The sequence below is a fragment of the Rattus norvegicus genome, chromosome 10, assembly GCF_036323735.1.
Source record: "Rattus norvegicus strain BN/NHsdMcwi chromosome 10, GRCr8, whole genome shotgun sequence".
Taxonomy (NCBI): domain Eukaryota; kingdom Metazoa; phylum Chordata; class Mammalia; order Rodentia; family Muridae; genus Rattus; species Rattus norvegicus.
The window spans coordinates 33,875,040-33,886,371 of NC_086028.1; the positions used below are offsets into that span (position 1 = coordinate 33,875,040).

The 11,332-nt window shown below is 43.7% G+C and overlaps 2 protein-coding genes and 1 pseudogene across 2 annotated transcripts; 1 reads left to right on the forward strand and 2 right to left on the reverse strand.

The window, feature by feature from the left end:
• The first annotated feature begins 1,382 nt into the window (after positions 1-1,382).
• Positions 1,383-1,858, forward strand: Rpl31l2 (ribosomal protein L31-like 2). The gene has a single exon (NM_001408697.1). The coding sequence runs from the start codon at positions 1,432-1,434 to the stop codon at positions 1,807-1,809; it is 378 nt and encodes a 125-aa protein (NP_001395626.1). The 5' UTR covers positions 1,383-1,431; the 3' UTR covers positions 1,810-1,858.
• Positions 1,859-5,941: 4,083 nt separating this feature from the next.
• On the reverse strand, positions 5,942-6,889 carry Or2v2b (olfactory receptor family 2 subfamily V member 2B). Its single transcript, NM_214833.1, has one exon. The coding sequence runs from the start codon at positions 6,887-6,889 to the stop codon at positions 5,942-5,944; it is 948 nt and encodes a 315-aa protein (NP_999998.1).
• A 2,210-nt stretch (positions 6,890-9,099) lies between these two features.
• Wbp11-ps7 (WW domain binding protein 11, pseudogene 7) lies at positions 9,100-11,029 on the reverse strand (annotated as a pseudogene).
• Positions 11,030-11,332: the final 303 nt, after the last annotated feature.

Sequence of the window (11,332 nt, forward strand, 5' to 3'; positions counted from 1 at the left end):
TGAGCTGTTGGTAGGTTCCCTGGGAGGAGCCTAGTGGCACTGCTTATAAGCTAACACCCAGTCCTGCTTTCCTTCTGGTCCCCCATAACTCCCTCATGTCCAGTCTCATTGGCCACCATGTGTTCCCTCAACATTGTAAGCAGACACCAGCGTCAAGGCCTTGACCGGTCAATGTTACACTGCACAGAGGGCTTTCCCAGACATATCCCTCCTTTCTCACTCATCTTCTCCAGTCCTTACTGAACACTCCCCTCACACCATAGTTACAGTCGACTTTTTTCTTCCACTCTGAATCTCTTTTCTGCCTCGTGTGGCCCAGCAAGCAACACCAGTGTCTGGTGTGCTCTGTCTGTATAATTTTGCTGATCTCAGGTCCTCATTAGGACTTAGGTTTCCTGATGATGCTTTTGCATACCGTGTGGATCCCAGGCTGCTTAACAAAGTGACTGTTATGTTCTCAGCAAATACCCCTTGGCTGAGCAGCACTCATATTGTCCAAAACTACCCTGTGAAAATTTTTGTTTTGGCTCCCATGTTTCAATTCTGTCTGCTCGGTGTTTAGGCAGCAGTTTTGTTTTGTTTCCTTTGGATGAGAGAGCAGCAAAAAGCTACTTTGTCTCCACACTGTTCTTTGGAGGAAACATAGTCTGGGTCCCATATCAGCACTTTTCTTGATCCCCATTTTTCTCTGTCTTTGTGCAGTGCCTTCCTACTGCACACAATTCCTCAATTCAGGGACCCAGAGATGGTCTCACAGACAGAAAGAAGGAAGGTAAAGGAAACATCAATAAGACATTAAGAGGGGCTGGAAAGTTGGCTCAGTGGTTTAGAGCAATGGGTGTAGAGTTCCTGAGTTCAATTCCCAGTGACCACATGGTGGCTCACAGCCATCTGTAATGGGATCTGATGCCCCCTTCTGGTGTATTTGAGGACGGTGATGCCCCTTCTGGTGTATTTGAGGACAGCTAGTGTACTCTTATGCATGAAATAAATGAATAAATATCTAAAAAAATACCAAGGAAAGAGAAAGACAAGGGGAGAATTAGGTCAAAGTGGAGGGCCCCCAAAAAAGAATGGGGGGCTGGAGAGAAGACTGCTCTTCCAGGTTCCCAGCAACCACATGGTGGCTCACAACCATCTGTAATGGGATCCAATGCCCTCTTCTGATGTGTCTGAAAGACAGCAACAGTGTACTCACATACATAAATTAAGTATTTCCCCTTCCTCCAACAACAGTAGGACAGACAATAGGAGGAAAAGGATATGCTGGTTCACAAAGAGAATCTCACTTTCCTTTGGTTGGGTGTCCTGAAGAAAACCTAACTCAGCACGGATACCCTATAGAGGGAGTTCTAGCATTAAAATAACCATTTTCGGACTTTCCATCCCACAATCCCTCGCGCCCTTTCTTTCCAACTTGGGCCCGGCAGAATGGCTCCCGCAAAGAAGGGTGGCGAGAAGAAGCAGGGCCGTTCTGCCATCAACGAGGTGGTGACCCGAGAATACACCATCAACATTCACAAGCGCATCCATGGAGTGGGCTTCAAGAAGCGTGCTCCTCGGGCACTCAAAGAAATTCGGAAAATTGCCATGAAGGAGATGGGGACTCCAGATGTGCACATAGACACCAGGCTCAATAAAGCCGTCTGGGCCAAAGGAATAAGGAATGTTCCGTACTGCATCCGAGTACGTTTGTCCAGAAAGCGTAATGAGAATGAGGATTCACCAAACAAGCTCTACACACTGGTAACTTACGTGCCTGTTATCACATTCAAAAATCTACAGACGGTCAATGTGGATGAGAACTAACTGCTGAATGTCAAATAAAGTTACAGAACTGCCTCCAAAAAAAAAAAAACATTTTCCTCTTCCCCCTGCTTGCTCTTACTAGGTGAGAGGGACAGGAAATAACTGCTCCTTCTGACCCGAGCTCCTTCCTTAGTCTCCACTAACCCAGAGAGAGGGAATAGGAACACGCGGCCTCCATATTCACAAATGTTTGGAATTGATCTCATTCCCTGTGACCTATTTCTATCTGGTCGGGAGGTATGCTTCATAGGTGTGCACAGGGCCAGAGTCTACACCCATTGTGTCCACCATCCCTCATATATTATAGTGCACAAGACCAGCGTCTACACCCATTGTGCCCTACATCCTTCATAGGTTATAGTGCACAGGACCAGAGTCTACATCCTTTGTGCCCTACATCCCTCTCTAGTCCTCTTCTTTGTGTTTCACCCTAAAAGTGTACCAGACTTTACAATAAACTTTATTGTTAAAGTTTTAATTTTTTTTGACATGTGCCACACATGTAAGTCCATCGTCTCACTGGCCAATCCTGTCTGAGAAGACTCATCTTCTATCCTGTGACCTCTACTTCCCAAGAACAGAGATTCCTCCAGGCTTAGGGGAGGGCAGGGCTATGGGACAAATGTGAATGTGACAGATTAAACATCTGCTCTCATGGAACTTCCTGCTTAGTTTTAGTAGAGCACGACAAATATACAGTTTTTGCCTGTATGAAAAGGTCACAACAAAACCCACCCTTTTACAATGAATATATGCTAAGAAAAACAAAATAAGTGACACAATAATTTTGTAACTAATATTAATGTCCCTGATTGTAAATGTAAAAAATTGTGAAGAAATAATGGAGAGGAAAATAAATCTGAGCACAGGAAAAAATGATGTTCATCTTTCTGAGTGTTTTATTTCAATAGCTTTTATTTTATTAGACACGTTATCCAGTTAATTGAACTATGTGCCTGGACAAAAGGAAAGTCTCTTGTGACCGCAAATCCCCAATGTCTTGGGTGGACGTAGCAGCTGATCAATAGACATCTGTCATTAAAAACCTGATTTTGAATTAAGTGTATCAGCTCATGGTAAACCTCTGTATAGCTTTTGCAGACCCTGGGTTTAAGACTCATGGTAGATCTTTGTGCAGCATGTCCAGGTGCTGGGTTTGCTGCAAACAGAATAACAGCAAACTGGCTTTTGTCTGGGCAATGCAGTGGATACATGTCCATGCCCTAAAGGAGCAGACAAAGAAGAAACACCCCAAATCACCCTGACTTAGGCGAAAGTTAGAAAAACATTTTAATGCTGTGTTTTTAAAAGTATTTATTTATTTTTAGATTGAAACAAGTATCCAAGGCTGTGCTGAATTTCTTATCCTCCTGCCTCCACCACACATGTGCTGGGACTATAGGCAAGTACCTATATTACCCAGGGCTTTTGGTATATCAGGCAGGTCCTTCATCAACTGAGCTATGTCCTCAGCCCACCTGAACTGTTTATTTATTTCATTTATTTATTTATTTATTTATTTATTTATTTATTTATTTATTTATTTATTTTTGAGCAGGGGTCTTATGCATGCTAGTCTGGCTTTGAACTTGTAGTGTAATTGAAGGTGATACTAAGTTTTTGAGCACTCTGTCTCCACTTCATGAGTCCCACATTATTAGATGTTTGCCACCAAACCCAGTTTATAGCAGAACGTTTTTCAAAATTTTATATACTGATAGAGTCTCAATAATTCCTAGAATCAAGCAACTCTCTTTCCCCAGAAGTATCTGGGAGTATAAGTCTGCACCCTCACAGACAGATATTTGTCAACGTCTAGTGCATTGGGGGCCCTGGGTATGGTAGCAAACAACCAGGACAGAGGGGCTGCAGAGCAAAGGCAGAAGCAACTGCACGCAGTCACAAGCTTTATTAATCCTTATGTAGATATGAATATGCATTACCTCAATTTCCATTTTGGCAAGATACCATAAGATGATTATTCCCACGATACCAGGAACAACTGAGGTAAGACTAAACAAAGAAATACGACTAAACAAAGGTTTCTTCTCAAAATATTCACATAACAAATCACCCCTCTTCTTATTATCAAAGTATACTCGCCATTACCAAGAGAGCGTGAGAGCCGCTTCCACAGAAACAGGACACAGCAGAACATAGTTTAAGGCCAAATGAGAAAAAACATTTTCTTTTCAAGGCTGGCATTCTAGCCCCTACTTGCACCTGTCACCAGTCCGTACTTGATCCCGCTTGGGAGCTGCATCTCTGGGTCTTAACAGGTATCCAAAACATGTAGAGCAAATTCATGTCTTTTCGGAAGAGGGATGAATTAATTCTACAGGTTCAGTGCTTATGGATGAATAGATCTGGTTGGTACATAATATGTATGGCTTGATACATGCAAAGTAAAAGGGAGATGTAATGTGCATGAATTTAAACAGGAACACTTTCTGGAAGAAGAGAATCTGGTCAGACTAAAATCTGGACAAGGCAAATGGGTTACGATAAGAACAAAAGAGGATCCAGAAAGGTATTTAGTACTATAAACACTAAAAATCAGTTGACTAGCTTGGGCACCACAAGAGGCATAAGCAAAGAGACCAGTATGCTCACACAATGGAAATTCTGGCTGCTACAAGGACACACAGCTCCTACTTTCAAAAATCCTTGGAGATTTGCTTTGGCAATTAGGGCTCCCAGGGAAGGAAGCCCTCCTGCAAAGTTCTTTGAAATAAAACATGTTCACTACAAAATGCTTGTTTTGAGAATTTATCTCAGATGGCCAATAGCATGTCCCCAAAGTAGTATTGTTTTTGTCTCTGTCTCTCTGTCTCTGTCTCTCTCTGTCTCTCTTCTATGTCTCTCTCTATCTCTCTGTTTGTCTGTCTCCATATGTTTCTCTCCTTGTCTCCCTGGTGATAGGCTTGAATCTAGCATCCCACACATGCTAAGCAGACATTGTACCAATGAGTTCCATCTCACCCATCCCACTTCTTAAATATCGTATTTTCTCATGCCATTCTTCTCCATGACCAGAGTCTGAGACTGACCAAGCACCTTCCTGGGGCTTAGCAAAACTTCCAGCACCTGGTTTGAACCCCCCTCCCCCACTTTGCTCTCTGCTGTCAAAGAGAGAACTGGATTGTTCAGGAAATGATTTTATTACAAATGTGGGTGAACAACTGATGCTTGGCTCAACACAAAGGATGTGAGTCCGATTTATAGTCAGAATGTAAATGGCATTGAATAAAAGGTCTAATTTTGCTGATGTCTTCAACTTGAAGGGAAAGCATGCTAGTCTACACAGTCAAAGTGTGAGCAGGAGGCCTGCCGCTGCCCGGATGACTAGAGTCAGGTTAAGCATCAGGTTGAGGTTCAGCCTCAAGCAAAGAAAAAAATGACAAGAACAATTGAAACAGAAGTGATGAACAGTCACATTTTTTGCTACAGTACTGTGTGCATCCATTATTCCATGTGTATCTTCTAGGTCCCACATTCAGAATAAGGAATCAAACCCGTTTTTAGCCTGTTTCTCCTGAATAGCACAATATTCCATTTTTACTCCTTGAAGCAACCCTAATAAGGCTTCACAGTATAAAATGAGAAGTCTGTAAAATAAAAAAGAGCCCTGCTTTCTGCCATCTGGAAAATTTTTCATTCATGCCACTAATAGGAGGCTGTATTGTATAAATAACAGATTAGTGGTAGCTTTATCAACAAATAAAGTACATGGCCAGTATGTAAATTAGAGAAAAATGATCATGTGTGTCTCGGCACCTGGACCTTAAGAGACTCTGTGAACATCAGTGAGAAGGGTTAAGTCTTCTGGTAAAGAAAACACTCTAAGTGATAAACATACAATCCCAATGCTCCGATCCTGCAGTGCTTGAGTTGAGAGAGGTTTTCCTTCCTCCATAATGTACTTAGCAAAAGGTCTGCAAAAGAATAATGGGGAAAACTCATGGATCACAAGAGATAAAGTTAGTACTGGCTTAGGGTTCATAAAGTCCTGCCCCAGAACACAGGTGTCACACACCTCACTGTTAATGATTAAACTGTGTGATTACACACAGACAAGGAGTTATTTACTGGTCAAAAACGCAGCTACAATGAGAGAGTCCAACTCCAGAGCTCAGTGATGGCTGCCAATCCTGCAGCGGTCCAGCCGTTTCTGCAGTGCTCCTATCACATCACGATTCCTCAAACTATAAATGAGGGGGTTGAGCATAGGAGTAAGGACTGTGTAGAAGATAGACACCATCTTGTCCTGGCTTGGAGTCCGGTATTGTCTTGGCCTCAGGTAGATGAACATGGCTGCTCCATAGAAGAAGGAGACAGCTGTGAGGTGGGAGGAACAGGTGGCCAGAGCCTTTTTCTGGGATTTAGCAGAGTGCATACGGAGAACGGTTCCTAGGATGCGAGTATAGGAGGCTACAATGATGGAGAAGGGAAACAGCAGCATGAAGACACAGCAGACAAACACTACCTTCTCAAATAGGGATGTGTCCATACAGGCCAGTTTCAGCAAGGAGAGCATCTCACAGAAGAAATGGTCCACCTCCCTCAAGCTACAATAGGGGAAGGTCATTACCACCACCATCTGCACCAGGCCATCTACTATCCCAAAGGCCCAAGAGCTCCCAACAATCTGCAGACAGACCTTCTTATTCATGAGGACAGGGTAGTGGAGTGGATGGCTAATAGCCACATAGCGATCATAAGCCATGAGTCCTAACAAGAGACCCTCAGAACCCACAAGACAGACAAAGAGGCCAATTTGAATACCACAACCCATAAAGGAGATGGACTTCTTGCCAGACAGGAAGTTGAGTGCCATCTTTGGCACATTGGTACAGACCAGCATGAGGTCCATGAGGGAGAGCTGACTGAGGAAGAAGTACATGGGGGTGTGAAGACGGGGATCAGTGTAGATGAGGAGGATGAGGAGGACATTCCCACAGAGTGCCACTGTGAAGACTAGCATGACCACAGAGAAAAGAAGAAGATCTGTTGGGCTGTAGGAAAAAATGCCCAAGAGGATAAAGTCATCTGTGAATGATTGGTTCAACCACATGGCCATGATCACCTGCTGTACTGGACCATCTGAAAACATAGACAGAGACATATATATTAATTGACTCCCCTCTCCCTTGAGTCTCATTCTACATATTAACTTGCATTTGATATGATAAATAAATACAACTGCATTTCTTTCTGGTGTTATGACTGTAACTCACTAAGCTGTAGCTTTATCCCATGTCCTGAAAAGTGCTATCTCTTCCTCTCTTCTCCTTTCATTAAAGAAAGAAAATAGTGGGAACCGGAGATGAGAGTAAGGGACTGGGCAGAGAGGACAGAAGAGAAGCTGAGATTTTGTTGTAGGGTAAATAAATAAATACATTAATTACTCAAAAAAAAAAAAACAAGAAAAACCTCAGCAACAAGCCCTTGATAGAGGCAGAGGATATGCTAATATATAAATAGAAAAGGGGAAATGAAACAAGAGCTGGTAATAAGGATTTTATAAAAAGAAAGAATGTCTGTTTATGTGGGTGCATGCGTTGGGGCAGGAAAGAGTCTGGGACTCACCTTTTGTCAGGTTTCCTGCAGGAAAACAACACAAAAATGTAACACAGATACCCAATGGAGGTACTTCTACCAAAATAATTCAATTGTCCTTTTCCTGTGCTCTCACTTACTGGGTGAAAGAGGACAGGAAGTAGCTGCTCTTCACAGATCTGATCTCCTTCCCCAGTTGCACCAACCTTTTAGTTGGGCTGTGGGTGTTTATACCACCCTGGGGACTCTATTTCAGTGAGTCTCAGATAAACAGCATCTCCTCATGAGGAGAAAAAGGACAAAATAATAAATACTTGACAAGATAGATAGGCCATTTCCACAATCTGATCACTATATATTGTGTATGTTAAATAATATACTCCATCCCATAAATATGTATAATTATTATGCATCAAAGCAAAGGAATAGAGAAGAAAGTGGACTGAGTTAATGAGATGGTGATGACAGAACCATCATCTAAGAACTGGACGACTCACTGATGGCTGCCTGCCCCCTTCTTCCGTCTTTTACTTGCCTTGCAGAACTGCCTCCGATTGTCCATGTAGAAGCTTAATACTAAGAATGAGTAAAAAAGTCTCATGAGAGTCCACAAATGCCCGCTCTGGAACAGAATCCCCAAGCTTACAATTAAAGCCACTCAAAGTGTGAACTTGGAGACAACAGCAGGGCCAGTGCCAGTGGGGACAGATAGAAAGCTACCCAGAGTTTCTACCCTCTGGGCTAGACAGAGGTCAGGAATATACAAATTTAAATTTGTTTCCTCATGTTTCATCACCTTTTCCTTGTGATCCTCAGGAACTATGCATGATAGGACCTCTATTGTGCCTGTCCCCTCACACTGTCTCTGGCAACTGTGTTCCAAACTTGCACTTTCTTTTCCCTCACAAAGGCAGCCTATGTCCACTAGTTGCCCACGATATGTAGAAAATTTGGTGAGATCTCATGCTTGTATATAATGTGAGCACTGGCTAAGTGTGATGGTCCACACTATAATCCCAGAACTTAGAAAGCTGAGGGAAGAGAGTAGAAAGTTCAAAGCTAACAAGAGCTACTATCTTAGTCACTATCTGTTTCTGTGGAGAGTCCCCATGAACAAGGCAATTCATAAAAGAAAACATTTAGGTGAGGACTGGCTTAAAGTGTCAGAGGCTCTGTCCATTATCATTATGACAGAGAGCATGGCATCAGGCAGGCATGGGGCTGGAGAAGGAGCTGAGAGCTACATGGTTATCCAAAAGTGTGGGGAATGTGGGGATACCTGGTACTGGGTATTTTATTTTTAGCTTGGGGAAATAGCTTTAATCCAAGAATTGTGTGTTTTCTTCCCACATATCCTGCTTTGAATTAGGAAATGATATTGTAGTCCATTTCACTACAAGGAAAATATTACAATATATTTACAGGAAAATATTAAAATGAACTCAAAGAACAAAAGTCAAGGTGAAATAAACCTTTTTTCTCCAGAATTTCTACTCTAGTGCTATGGCATGTGAGTCAAAACAAGTAACTAAGACCTCCCTGACAGAACTCCCAAAATGGAGAGGGAAATGGTAGTGTCCAAGGGAACAGGGGTTAGAGGCAGTGCTTCACATCCTGGTTTATTATAAAGAAGCACCTTGTGTGGTGGGATCCCAGCAGGCAAACAATAGGAGGTTCCTGGAACTGGATTTGGAAAACACCTGACAGTGGACATTGTTCTTCACGCTACGTTTAACAAAAGCTTCTTGTTCCCCAAACCAGTACTCTAACCGGAAGCCGGCCTGGCAGATCTGGGGGCTGCTTTGGAGGCCCAGATCTGGGGGCTGCTTTGGCAACAGACACAGCAGAGTCATCCTCTGACCTTGTTTGGGGGGAACAGCAGTAGCCTCCATATTGTCACAGCGAACCCTCAGTGCAGTGGGCACAAACTGTGTGACCTCTGCTTTGGGATTGGTGATCTGGGCTTGGCCCCCATGGTCTCTGTAGCTTTCTTCTCTATGGATGGTGGCTGAACTTGAATCATCTGCCTTTGGCCATTGAATGAGGCTGAGTGGGGTACTCATCACTCCTGGGTTGGGCAAGGGAACTTGTGGGAAAAAGCCATGTGGGGCGAGTCTAAGAGGAGGCACCAAGGGTGTGTGCATCATTGCAGGATGATGATGAGGGATACCTGGAGGTACAGGAGGAGGTAGCCTTGTTGAGGTCCTAGAGGAGGGAGCCCAAGGGGCAGACCTGGAGGTGGGCCTAGGTGAGGACCAGGAGATCAGCTTGGTGATGGTCCTGGAGGTAAAAGTCGTGGTAAAGGCCCTTGGATTACAGGCATTCCAGGTTGTGTCAGGAATGGAGGAGACCCTGCAGGTGGCCCAGGAAGAAGACCTGTAAGTGGTCCAGAAGGCCTTACCCATGAGGCAGGTGGTGGTCCAAGAGGTGGTGGTCCTAGCTTGGGAGGTGTGTGTAGCTGAGAAAGAGGAATGGACTGTGGAGGAGCCTGCTGCTGTGAAGAGGCAGCAGAGGAGCCATCAGAGTGGGGATCTTCTTCATGCTGCTTTTGTGATTGCTTCTCTGCTTCAGAATCATCAGAGTTGTCATCATTGTCATCCTCCTCCTCCTCTGAAAATACCCCCACTTCCTGTTCTTCCTCAGGGATTTCCTTATCTGCCATTTGCAGCATTATGGCTTGAACAGTAGTCAGCCCCTTCAAGGTCTTCCTTGATTTTCCAGGCATATCAGCAAATCGGACCCTCAAATCTGACTTCTCCTCAGCGTTGTCATGCTCACAGTCAATGAGTGTGCTTTAACTCTTCCCAGTCACTCTCTGTGTCAAATCTGTCAGTGTCACTGTCCTCAGTACTGTCATCATGATTATCCTGACACATGTCCTCAGGATAGCCATCCTATTCACTGGTGCTGGACATGTTGTCATCATAACCCCACTGAGCAAGTTTTGGACTGTGTAGCTTGTCTTCATCTTGCTTTGAAGAAGAAGATCTAGAGCAAAGACCACTTCATGGACGTACATCAGCAGAAGTTGAGGAGGAGGTAGGCCAAGTGGAAGGCCTGGCAACTTTCTGCCAGGAGCCAAACGTGGAATATCATGTCCCAGGGGAGGAAGGACAGAAACTGCTCATGTTGGAGGCTCATATCCTGAGTTTTCTTTAGGATGTAGGGTGGCTGGGCACCATGAAGAGGAATGTCATGGATCGAGATGTTCAAAGGATCACGTGGCATTTCTGGCAAAGGGATGCTCTCTACTTCCATGAGCTGAGCATTCTTGACGGCATCAAAGTACCGGCTCAGTTGAGCTCTCTTCTGTTCATATTCCACTTCTAGCTTCCTCAATTCCTTTTACATATCTGGATTTTCTTTTTTTTTTATAATGTTGTAGAATTCAAGGAAAGGTTTCCCGCAGCTTTTTACACTTGTCTTTCATTACTTTCTCATTCAACTGTGGCTGTTCCACTGGGTTAAACTCCATTTCCTCCAATTTCTCCTTATCTCGAAAATCTGTTTGGGAACTTTCATCTTCAAAACCACAGCTCAGACCATCATATATTGTTTTTTATTCTTTTTCAAGTCTCCTTTTGGACTTCTTTTCAGGCTTGGTCTGTTTGTAGTTCATAAACTTCCCACTCTCAGTGGAGTATGTTGATCTTTGTCCCATGTTGACAATTTATGTGATTTACTTCTTCTTTAAATACAAAACAAAACATAACTACTGCCAGGCTCCTAGAATGGTGAGAGCAACTAGCAGGCAGTCCCCAAGTTCTTTCTGTGAAGGGGCCTTCACCTCTGCCTCTCGGTCAGCCACCAAGGCACCCACCATCTTGAAACCTGGTGTGGGTTTTTAAAACCTCAAAGCCCAACCTCAGTGACATATTTCTTCCAGCAACACCACCCCAGTCTTTCAAATCCCTCTCAAGTAGAGTACTCATTGGTGATTAAGCAACCAAATATATGAGGCTAT